We start from the raw sequence: 13,001 nt of genomic DNA on the forward strand, positions 1-13,001 counted from the left end.
GGAATGAAGGATGTTGAAAAACATGAAGCAGAAAGATAAATAAAATAATAAAGTTGTTATTTGAAATGACACTTCTTGAATGGGTAGATTTTTGAAAGGCAGAAGTTTTAATAAGGTTTTGCTAAGAAACTAACAAACAAGGTAAACTAAGTCATGAAGGTAGAAACATCTAATTCAGGGGATTTAAGTGGCCCATTCTTATTAAAATTTAGGGTAGTTTTAGTGCAGGGCGTTATAGAAAGATGCTTTTGTTTAACATTTACTCTGTGTACTGTACTATTACTTTACATTATTTTATTCAGTTCTCACAACACTCATGGTAAGTGCTGTTTCCTCCATTTCTGAGCTCAGAAAAGTGAAGTAGCTTGCTCAAGTTTCCACAGTTAGTAAGAAGCATACCTGGGATTTGAACTCAAAGGCTGTTTCAAGGTCTACACTGTTTTCTATAGTCTATACCAGGGGTGCCCAACCCCTGGGCTGTGGACCGATACCGATCCGCAGCCTGTTAGGAACCTGGCAGCACAGCAGGAGATGAGTGGCGGGCCAGTGAGCAAAGCTTCATCTGCCGCTCCCCATTGCCTGAACCATCATCATCCCATCCACGCCCCACCCCGTCCTTGGAAAAATAAAATTGTCTTCCTCGAAACTGGTCCCTGATGCCAAAAAGGTTGGGGGCCACTGGTCTATACCATAAGCCTGGAAAGGAAGGCTTGAGGACATTCTAGAGAGGGCTGTGGATTCCAGGCAGAGTATTTCTCTTAATCTGTTAGGCAGGAGAGCCACTGTTGGCTTTTGAGCAATAGGGTCATGTGATTGTAGCTGTAATATAAGATTAGACTGGATGATGTGAATGATGGGCTGAAGTGAGATAGATTGGATTAGTAAAAAAAAAAACTAGTTAGTGGGTAGTGAAGGCTCAAGCACAACAACATAAGCCTGAACTAGCACATGAATAGTGGAAATGGAAAGTGTTGGCAGAAAGGACATATGATGACTTTAAGGATTTGATGTGTGAATCTTCTAAGAAAATAATTTTTATGACGTAAAATTCATGAAGTTAACTGTTTTAAAGTGTACAGTTCAGTGGTATTTAGTACATTAACAGTGTTGTGCAACCATCACATCTGTCTAATTCCAAACTATTTTCATCACCCAAAAGGAAACCCCATTCCCATTAAACAGTTGCTCCCATTACCCCTTCCCTTTAACTCCTGGCAACCACTAATCTGCTTTCTGTCTATATGGATTTACCTATTCCGGCTATGTCATATAAATGGAATCATACAATATGTAACCTTTTGTGTCTAGTTTCTTTCACTCAGCCTACTGTTTTTGAGGTTCATTCATGTTGTAGCATGTATCACTACTTCATCCCTTTTATGGCTGAATAATATTGAATTATATGGATATACCACATTTTGTTTGTCCATTCTTCTGTGGATGGACATTTGGGTCATTTCCATCTTTTGGTTATTGTGGATAGTGAAGCTATGAACACTTGTGTACAAGTATTTATTTGAATACCTGTTTTCAGTTCTTTTGGGTATATACCTAGGGGTGGAATTATGGTAGTTCTGTGTTCAACATTTTGAGGAACCATCAGCTGTTTCCCACAGCAGTAGCACCATTTTACATTTTGACCAGAGGGGTTCCAGTTTCTCCATATCCTCATCAACACTTATTTTCCTTTTTTTTTGGTTTGGTTTAATTTGGTTTTATTATAGCCATCCTAGTAGGATGTGAAGTGGTATCAGTATTTCATTGTCGGAGTTCCCTGGTGCCACAGTGGTTAAGAATCTGCCTGCCAACGCAGGGGACACGGGTTCGAGCTCTGGTCCGGGAAAATCCCACATGCCATGGAGCAACTAAGCCCGTGCGCCACAGCTACTGAGCCTGTGCTCTAGAGCCCGTGAGCCACAACTACTGAGCCTGTGTGGCAGAACTACTGAAGCCTGTGCGTCTAGAGCCCGTGCTCCACAGCATGAGAAGCCTACGCACCGCAATGAAGAGTAGCCCCTGCTTGCCGCAACTAGAGAAAGCCCCTCACGCAGCAACGAAGACCCAGCGCAACCAAAAATAAATAAAATTGATTCTTTAAAAAAAAAAAAATTCATGTGGTTTTGACTTGCATTTCCCTAATGACTCATGATGTTGAGCATCTTTTCGTGTGCTTTTGGGTATTTGTACAATCTCCTTGGAGAATTATTTATTCAAGTCCTTTGTCCATTTTTGAGATAGGTTGTTTTTCGTTTTGTTCGTGGGTTCTAAGAGTTCTTTATATATGTTCTGGATAAGAGACCCTTATCAGCATTATGATTTGCAAATATTCTTCTCTAATTCTGTAGGTTGTCTTTTCACTTTCTTGGTAGTGTCCTTTGCACAAGTGTTTTTTATTTTAATGAAGTACAGTTTATCTTTTTTTTTTTTTTTTTGGTGTCAAATCTGAGAATCTGTTGCTAAATCCAAGGTCATGAGACTTTTCCCTATGTTATCTTCTGAGTGTTTTAAAGTTTTAACTCTCCATTTTGAGTTAATATTTGTATGTGATATGAAGTAGGAATCCAACTTCGTTCTTTTGCCTGTGGATATGCAGTTGTCCCAGCATCATTTGTTGAAGAGACCATTCTTTCCTCCATTAAATGGTCTTGGCACCCTTCTCAAGGTCAAAGTCAAAAAATATGGAGCAACTGGAATAGAATGGAGAGTTATTTCAGAACTCTCAATTCTTTTCCATTGGTCTATTCATCATTCCTTTTATGCCAGTACTACACTGTTTTGAGTACTGTGGCTTTGTAGTAAGTTTTGAAGTTGGGAAGTGTGAGTCCGTTAACTTGATTGTTTTGGCTATTTGGGATAGCTTGCGATTCCATATGAATTTTAGGATCAGCTTTTTCCATTTCTGCAAAAAAAAGGATGTTGGTACTTTGATAAGGATTACATTGAATCTGTGGATCACTTTGGATAGTTTAGTCATCCCTTGGTATCTGCAGGGGTTTGGTTCCAGTACCCCCTGCAGATAACCAAAACTCAAGGATGCTCAAGTTTTTTGTATAAAATGGCATAGTATTTGCATTAACCTACACACATCCTCCTATATACTTTAAATCATCTCTCGCTTACTTATAATACCTAATACAATGTAAATTCTGTGTAAATAGTTTCTGGTGCATGGCACGTTTACGTTTTCCTTTTTGGAACTTTCTGGAGTTTTTTTTCCCAAATATTTTTGATCTGAGGTTGTTTGAATCCACAGATACGAACCCATGGATACTGAGGGCCACCTGTATTGCCATCTAAAAATACTAAGTTTTCAAATGCATAAACACAGAATGTCTTTCCATTTATTTAGGTCTTCTTTAATTTCTTTCAGCAATATTTTATAGTGTTTAGTGTACAAGTCTTGGACCTCTTGGATTAAATTTATTTCTGTATATTTTATTCTTAATGCTATTAAAACTTGAATTTTAAAAATTTCCTGGGACTTCCCTGGGGGCACAGTGGCTAAGAATCTGCCTGCCAATGCAGGGGACATGGGTTCGAGCCCTGGTCCGGGAAGATCCCACATGCTGCAGAGCAGCTGAGCCTGTGTGTCATCGCTACTGAGCGTACGCTCTAGAGCCCGTGAGCCACAACTCCTGAGCCTGCGTGCCACGACTGCTGAAGCGTGTGTGCCTAGAGCCTGTGCTCCGCAACAAAGAGAAGCCACCGCGATGAGAAGCCCATGCACAACGAAGAGTAGCCCCGCTCGCCACAACTAGAGAAAGCCTGTGCGCAGCAACGAAGACTCAACGCAGCCTAAATAAATAAATAAGTAAATAAGTAAAAGATAAGGAAGGAGCCCAGTAAGGTTTGGGGGTTTAAGAGCACAGGAAAAAAAAAATTTCCTCTTCAGATTGTTCATTGCTAGTATATAGAAATACACTGATTTTTTTGTGTTTTTGTATCTTTCAACTTTGCTAAGTTATTGGTTCTAGCTTTTTTGTGTGTGAATTCTTTAGGATTTTCTATATAAGATCATGTCATCTGTGAATAAAGATTATTTTACTTCTTCCTTTCCAGTTTGGCTATCTCTTATTTCTTTATCTTGCCTAATTGCTCTGGCTAGCACCTCTCATACAGTGTTAAATAGAAGTGGTGAAAGAGGGCATTTATGTCTTGTTCTTGATCTTAGGGGAAAAGCTTTCTGTCTTTCTCTACTGAGTGTGATGATAACCATGGTTTTTTCATAAATGCCCTTTATTGTGTTGAGGAAATTCCCTTCTATTCCTAGTTTGCTGACCATTTTTACCATGAAAGGGTGTTTTATCACTTTTATCATGAAAATCCCAAATTGGTACTTGCAGTACTTTTGTGGACATTTGCCAAGGGCAAAAAATTTGAGTTGCTAGCAGAGGTCAAACAAGGTGACCTCTCATTTCAGCTCTCATACTGCAAATAAGTGCCCTTTTTGAAGTTTAATGCCACGTGTGTGTGTGTGTGTGTGTGTGTGATTTTACTGTTTAAAATGGTGCCCAAGCATAGTGCTAAAGTATTGTCTAGTGTTCCTAAGTGTAAGAAAGCTTTGATTTGCTTTATGGAAAAAATATGTGTGCTAGGTAAGCTTCCTTCAGGCATGAGTTTATAGTGTTGTTGGCCATGAGTTCAGTGTCAGTGAGTCAAAAATTTATATTAAATAAAGTGTCTTTAAAGAGAAACACACATAACAAAAATGTTGTGAACAGAGTATCCCCTAGGAGCAGTGGTTCAGTATGCTAATTAAGTATTCATGGTCACTTTATAGAACAGAACCACCATGAATAACAAAAATTGACTGTTTGTTGAGGATATTTATATCTATATTCATAAAGGAAAGGATATTGGTCAGTAGTTTTCTTGTGATATCTTTATGTCTTTGGTATCTAGGTAATGCTGGCCTCATGGAATGAGTTATGAAATGTTTCCTTCTCTTTTGGTAGAAGTTTGAGAAAAAAATGTTTGGTAGAATTCACAAGTCAAGTTATCTGGTTCTGGGCCTTTCCTTGTTGAGAAGTGTTGATTACTGATTCAGTCTTTTACTTCTTATAAGTCTATCCACATTTTCTGTTTCTTCTTGAGTCATTTTTGGTAGTTTGTGTGTTTCTAGCAATTTTTTCTTTTCATGTAGGTTTTCTAATTTATTGGCATATAGTTGTTTGTAGTATTCTTTTATTTCTGTAAGGTTTCTAGTAATGTCCCCACTTCAGTTCTGATTTTAGTAATTTAAGTCTTTTCTCTTTTTTTTCTTGGTCAGTCTCGGTAAAGATTTGTCAGTTTTGATGTTTTCAAAGGTTTCATTGTTTCTTTGTTGTTTTTCTGTACTCTTTGTGTTTACCTGTGCTCTAATCTTTATTATTTCCTTCCTTCTGCTAGCTTCTGCTTGATCTTTTTTTAGTTCTTTAAGCAGTAAAGTTAGGTTATTGATTTGAGATTGATTTTCTTTTTTAATGTAAGCTGGTAGAGCTATAAATTTCCCTGTGAGCACTGCTTTTGCTGTAGCCTATAGGTTTTAGTATATTGTGTTTTCATTTTCATTTATCTCAATGTATTTTCTAATCTCACCTGTAATTTTTTCTTTGACCTACTAGTTGTTTGGGTGTGTTGATTAATTTCCATATATTTGTAAATTTTCCAGTTTTCCTTTCTGTTATTGATTCTGAATTTCATTCCACTGTGGTCACAGAAGATATTTTATATGATTTCAGTTTCATGGTCTTTTGTTCTATCCATTACTGAAAGTGAGGTATTGAAATCTCCAACTATATTGTAGAACTGTCAATTTCTCCCTTTAATTCTGTTAGTTTTTGCTTTATTATATGTCTTGCGGCTCTGTTGTTAGGTATGTATATATCTATAATTGTTAAATCTTCCTCATGGATTGACTTCTTATCAACATATAATGTCCTTTGTCTCCTGTAACAATTTTTGTCTTAAAGTCTGTGCTCTCTTTTGTTACCGTTTTCATGGAATGTCTTTTTGCATCCTTTCACTTTCAAGCCTGTTTGCATCTTTGGATCGGAAGTTAGTGTCTTACAGATAGCATAGTGTTGGATCATATTTTTTTAATCCATTCTGCCAACCTTTACCTTTTAATCCAACATTTCAAGAAATTACTGGTAAGGAAGGCCTTCTCATACTTTGCTGTTTGTTTTTCTATATGTCTTATACCTTTTTTCCCCTCAATTCTTTTATTACTGCCTTTTATAATTGATTTTTTTTTCATATCTTAATTGGAGTATAACTGCTTTACAACGTTGTGTTAGTTTCTGCTGTACAACAAAGTGAATCAGCTGTATGTATATATATATCCTCATATCCCCTCCCTCTTCAGCCTCCCTCCCACCCTCCCTAACCCACCCCTTAGGTCATCACAAAGCATCAAGCTGATCTCCCTGTGCTATGCAGCAGCTTCTCACTAGCCATCCATTTTACATTTGGTAGTGTATATATGTCAGTGCTACTCTCTCACTTTATCCCAGCTTCCCCTTCCCCTGCTGTGTCCTGAAGTCCATTCTCTACATCTGCATCTTTATTCCTGCCCTGCCTGCCACTAGGTTCATCAGCACCATTTTTTTTAGATTCCATATAAGTGCATTAGCATACGGTATTTGTTTTTCTCTTTCTGACTTACTTCACTCTGTATGACAGACTCTGGGTCCATCCACCTCATTACAAATAACTCAATTTCGTTCCTTTTTATGGCTGAGTAATATTCCATTGTATATATGAGTGACATCATCTTTATCCATTCATCTGTTGATGGACATTTAGGTTGCTTCCATGTCCTAGCTATGGTAAATAGTGCTGCAGTGAACATTGTGGTACATGTATCTTTTTGAGTTATGGTTTTCTCAGGGTATATGCCCAGCAGTGGGATGGCTGGGTCATATGGTAGTTCTATTTTTAGATTTTTAAGGAACCTCCATACTGTTTTCCATAGTGGCTGTATCAATTTACATTCCTACCAACAGTGCAGGAGGATTCCCTTTTCTCCACACCCTCTTCAGCATTTATTGTTTGCAGATTTTTTTGATGATGGCCTTTCTGACTGGTGTGAGGTGATACCTCATTGTGGTTTTGATTTGCATTTCTCTAGTGATTAGTGATGTTGAGCATCTTTTTGTGTGTTTGTTGGCAATCTGTATGTCTTCTTTGGAGAAATGTCTGTTTAGGTCTTCTGCCCATTTTTGGATTGGGTTGTTTGTTTTTTTGATATTGCGCTGCATTAACTGCTTGTATATTTTGGAGATTACTCCTTTGTCAGTTGCATCGTTTGCATATAATTGATTTTATTATGATGTACATTTTGTTTCCCTTCTCATTTCTTTTTCAGTGTGTTTAGTTTTTTTCTTAGTGATTATCCTGTGGATTACAATTAGCATCTTAACTTTTTAACAGTCAAGTTTGAAGTAACGCAAATTTAGCTTCAATAGTATACAGAAATCTGCTCTTTTATAGTTTTGTCTTTATACATTGTGTGCCCATTAACCTAGATTTGAAATTACCGTTTTATATATTTGCATCTTAAATCATATAGGAATAAAAGAGGACTTACAAGCTAAAAACGTAACTGGTTTTTATATTTACAGTGTAGCTACCTTTACCACTGTTCTTCATATGACTTCAGTGTCCTTTCATCTCTGCCTGGAGGACTCTCTTTAGCGTTTTTTGTAGCACACGTGTAGTGTGACAAATTCCTTCAGTTTTTGTTTACCTTGGGAGTATCTTAACTTCTTCAGTTTTAAAGGACAGTTTTGCTGGACATGGAATTCTTTTTTTTTTTTTTTAACATCTTTATTAGAGTATAATTGCTTTACAATGGTGTGTTAGTTTCTGCTCTATAACAAAGTGAATCTGTTATACATATACATATGTCCCCATATCTCTTCCCTCTTGCATCTCCCTCCCTCCCACCCTCCCTATCCCACCCCTCTAGGTGGTCACAAAGCACTGAGCTGATCTCCCTCTGCTATGCGGCTGCTTCCCACTAGCTATCTATTTTACGTTTGATAGTGTATATATATGGACATGGAATTCTTGATTGATACTTTTTTCTTTCAGCATCAGATTCTACCTTGTCCCTAGGGTTTGTTGTTGCTCCTTATTGTGGTTGTTTTGTTTGCTTGTTTAGTGACTTTTCTAAACTATTTTTATAAAGTCTGTGTCATTGTATGACCACTGAAATGTGTTCTTTTGCTTAGTTGTCAGCTAGTGTTTTGAAAGAGTTTTCTTAAACACGTGAAACCAAAAGAAAAAGAAAAAAAACCCTCTTTCAACACTTAGCCAGGCCATTTGCAACTCTTCCTTAGCCTTTACTTACTGCTTCTTCAGAGCTTGAAGGTCAGCAATAGGTGAAAGCTCGGGGTCTTCTCAGGCCTTTGCTGAACAAGTGCCAGTTCTGGCTATGTGTGTGGCTTTCTTGATTTTCTGGTATACACAGGGGCTTTTCAAAGCCCTTATTACCCCATGTGCATCCTTACTCAAACTTTTCCTTCCTAGGATTTTTTATCTGTTTCTTATCCTAGTTGTTGTTTCTTATACCAGTCTGCTGCATCAATTAAATGATTTCATCAGAAAACATCCTAGCCCTGGGAATGCTCCAAGTCAGGTGAAACCAAGGCAAGCCATTGTGCCGGTCCTTCAGGTAGCTTCCAGATAGGTTGAAATGCACAATTACAATTCTTTGTGAATAATATCTATATTGTTCTGTCTGGCATTAGGAGTTCAGTTTGCTATCCTCACAGCTACCGCTGATTTGGGATTTAAGAGATATTAGGCAGGCAGCTTAAAATGCTACAGTGCTCTCCTACTACAAAGCAGCAGCTTCTTTATTCACTAAGCCTAGCTAGTTTTTATAAGTTTTTTACTAGATTCTGGAATTCCGCAAAACTTGATTTTGACAGTATTCGCCAGCTCATTAATTACTCTTTTGGAGGGATGGAACCCTAGAGTTCCCCGCTGTGCCAGAAATCCCTGATGTATGAATTTTTCATGATGATGATACAGCATTAACCAGAAGGAAGGAAATTGGGAGGGAGGGAGTTAGTTGATTTATGGATCTTGGAGAGGTTATTTTTATTTGGACATGGAGGTTGTATTTGAGGTGCTGATGGTACATTCATTCTGTAGATGTCTAGTGACAGTTGGAATTGTAATGCTTGAATTCCAGCTTAGAGCTACAAAGAGACCTTGGAACCTTCTATACAGAAGTTATAGAAAGTGAAAGTGTATGATTTCCTTGAAGCAGAGGCTAAGTCCAAGCATGGCATCTTGGGAAACACTTTCAACAAAGGAATCATTCACTTGTTCTTTCAGCAAACATTCACTTTGTTCCTGCTACTAGTATAGTTACTGCTAAGTGCTGGAGATACAAGGTAATAAGATCCAGGTTACTGCCCCCAGGAAACTCACTCCTTTATTAGATGGACAAGTAACCAAGTACAATGCAATTTTATAACAAGGTTTAGAGGAGCCCAGACAGAAGAACACAAGAATATTTAAACAGGTCAGTAGGGAAAACAGGAGACTCTTGGGGAAATTAAAGAAGGAGAAAATGTTGTACAGAGTTATCTGTGATCTTCGTTGCTGTGTAGAGAGTTTGAAAAGACCGAGGGCTCTAAAAGGGAATGATTTGGCAGTGAAGAAATGACAGTTTTTTTTTTTTAAAACCAATTATTTATTTATTTGTTTATTTATTTATTTATGGCTGTGTTGGGTCTTAGTTTCTGTGTGAGGGCTTTCTCCAGTTGTGGCGAGCGGGGGCCACTCTTCATCGAGGTGCGCGGGCCCCTCACTGTCGCGGCCTCTTGTTGCGGAGCACAGGCTCCAGATGCGCAGGCTCAGTAGTTGTGGCTCACGGGCCCGGTTGCTCCGCGGCATGTGGGATCTTCCCGGACCAGGGCTCGAACCCGTGTCCCCTGCATCGGCAGGCAGACTCTCAACCGCTGCACCACCAGGGAAGCCCCCGAGATGACAGTTTTAATTGAGTAGTTTTGGTGGAGATAGAGAACCAGATTATAAGGCGTTAGGAGTGAGTGAGTGGTGAAAAAGTTGAATGAAAAAGGGAAGACAGTTTTATAAAGAATGATGTAGTTAAAAAACAATAGCAGAGTTGAAGTAACTTTATTTTGGAATAAAAGCGATCTAAATGTGTTTTTAGAAAATAGAAGGGAGTGAGTGGGAGGGAAACAAGGATGGCCAAGAGTCCCAAAAAGAGGCAAGAAAGATGGTAGGTATTAAGAACCCAGAAGGATCAGAGGTTGGGAACTTGGGAGAAGAAAAAGAGTAAGGATAATGAGAAAGAATTTTGAGATAGTGAGAAAGTATTTGAGAAATTTTACCTAGGAATGCCTTAGTTTTCTCAGTAAAAGTAGAACACAAAATCATGTGCTAAGAAGTGAGCAGCGGTGAAAATGCCTGACTAAAGTTGCTGTAGCATACATTTGTGATGATAGTACCATTTGGTTATTTTTTTCATTCTTTTAACAAATATATATTCAGCATCTCCTGTGTACTAAGCACTGTATGAGATCCTTGGGATTATATCCATGAACAAAGTCAGCAAAAGTTTCTGCTGTTGTGGTGGCTATGTGTGAAATGGGTGAAGGCAGACAAGCAAGTAAATAGTATATTATTTTAAAATAAACATGAGGTAAATAGAGCAACCTGGGTCTTGGGAACTAAGAAAGCAAATGGGAGGATTACCTAGACATAACTACAATTTTATATTGCATATCAAATTGTAATTTAAGTTACTGTTTTATTTCTATACAGCAAGTTAATAGAATCTCAGTTAATAAAGTAAAACAAGAAGAATACGGGTTTGCTGGAGCCTTTATGTATAAGTCGTGAGGATGTAAAGAGAAAGAGTGAGAGGGAGGGAGGAAGGAAGGAAGGATGGAATTTGTTATCTTAGTTAAAAGGCTTGAAAGAATTACAGAATTGAAGATCCTTTCTTAATAATGAATAAATTGGTGTTTTTGATTATCATTGTTTTATATTCTCATTACCCTTTTTTATTTAAACAGGCATTGGAAAAGTGAAAAGAAAACCTAGTGTGCCAGATTCTGCATCTCCTGCTGATGATAGCTTTGTTGACCCAGGGGAACGTCTGTATGACCTCAACATGCCTGCTTATGTAAAATTTAACTACATGGCAGAGAGAGAGGATGAATTGTCATTGATAAAAGGGACAAAGGTGATCGTCATGGAGAAATGCAGTGATGGGTGGTGGCGGGGTAGCTACAATGGACATGTTGGATGGTTCCCTTCAAACTATGTGACTGAGGAAGGCGACAGCCCTTTGGGTGACCATGTGGGTTCTTTGTCAGAGAAATTAGCAGCAGTCGTCAGTAACCTAAATACTGGGCAAGTGTTACATGTGGTACAGGCTCTTTACCCATTCAGCTCATCCAATGATGAAGAACTTAATTTTGAGAAAGGCGATGTAATGGATGTTATTGAAAAACCTGAAAATGACCCTGAGTGGTGGAAATGCAGGAAGATCAATGGAATGGTTGGTCTGGTGCCGAAAAACTATGTTACCATTATGCAGAATAATCCATTAACCTCAGGTTTGGAACCATCGCCTCCACAGTGTGATTACATTAGGCCTTCACTCACTGGAAAGTTTGCTGGCAATCCATGGTATTATGGGAAAGTCACCAGGCACCAAGCAGAAATGGCATTAAATGAAAGAGGGCATGAAGGTGATTTCCTCATTCGTGATAGTGAATCTTCGGTAAGTTGGTTTTCAAAGGTAAATGGAAATAGAACTCTGAGTATTAAAAAAATAAATAGAAGATTAGAGAAGTTAAGTGGCTTCCCTAAAATTAACCAGGTAGTATATTTGTTAAAATATGTAAAGTTTCTTAGTGAAAGTCAGTGTTCTTTCCAAGTGTATTTATTTTTAGTAATATATAGCCCTACACTGGATTATTTAGCTTTGTCTAGTTCTGTTGGTATTGCCTTCCTGAAATATTTTCTTTTGCATCAAACTGAAAAATGGAGCAAATTGAACACTGGTTTCTTCACTGAGAGTAGAACAATGCAGTAGACTAAACTGGGAAAACATTTCTTAAATTGCATAATGGATAAACTGTCATCCTTACAATAAAGGAAATCCCTGAATTTAAAAAATTGATATTTGCTTTTTTTTATAAATTGCTTGTTTGGAAGTTGGAATACACTCTTATGTACCTCAGAAACCCATTTGAACATGCACTGTATTTGAAGTGCATTTGCAATAAAAGATAAATTCTGTTCCAATACTAGTAAACCAATAAAACTGTAAAACCGTAAAAATTGCTAAGAAAATAGTTATGTGGGCTCTTTTGGGTACTATGTAGGATTTTAGAATTTGGCAATACCCATTTCCCTTAAAAATGGCCTTTATTTTTCCTTGATAAAGGATATCACTACTTTTCATGACTAGTATTGGCGTTTTTTGTGTATATGTATTTGTACAAAAGTTAACGTATGATTGTACAGAAGGTTGAAAGAAAGAAGAAAACCTATCTGTGTGAGTTGTGTGTGTGTGTGTGTGTTTAAGGGGTGGGGGGGTGGGAAAGATGAGAGGGTGAGATTGAAATTAATTGAACTGCCTGATGTGAAGTTCAGGAAATGGGGGCCTGTACATAACCCCTCGGAAAGAGAAGGTGATTGATTGATGATAGGGAAGAGTGGTGGGATTTGTTTTCTGTTAGATGCCTGACCGGGCCCTCCTTTCTAGGACAAGCAGTGGGCAGAAGGATTAGAAGGGAGTGACCTTGGAGTGGGTGGTAAATAACCATAAGATGTTTCCAAGAAACCCACTGTTTGAAACTTTGGCAGTAACTGTATAAGAGGTTGATATAGACTATTCAAAAGAGTGTTAGGTTAAAAAAAAAAAAACCTAAGAAAGTAGCTTGACTGCAAAATACTGTATATTTTCTTGTGGGTAATTGAGCATAGATATTATCCAAAATATACCATTAATTTTAGTAGTA

The 13,001-nt window shown here is 37.9% G+C and overlaps 1 protein-coding gene across 2 annotated transcripts in view; it reads left to right on the forward strand.

Moving 5' to 3' along the window:
• Positions 1–13,001, forward strand: part of NCK1 (NCK adaptor protein 1) — an 89,073-nt gene that overhangs the window by 69,415 nt on the left and 6,657 nt on the right. For both annotated transcript variants that reach the window (XM_036850141.1, XM_036850142.1), the window contains exon 3: positions 11,043–11,755. In XM_036850141.1, the coding sequence (XP_036706036.1) occupies positions 11,043–11,755 (713 nt within the window). The remainder of the gene's footprint in view (positions 1–11,042; positions 11,756–13,001) is intronic.

This window comes from Balaenoptera musculus, chromosome 4 (genome assembly GCF_009873245.2).
Source record: "Balaenoptera musculus isolate JJ_BM4_2016_0621 chromosome 4, mBalMus1.pri.v3, whole genome shotgun sequence".
Classification (NCBI taxonomy): domain Eukaryota; kingdom Metazoa; phylum Chordata; class Mammalia; order Artiodactyla; family Balaenopteridae; genus Balaenoptera; species Balaenoptera musculus.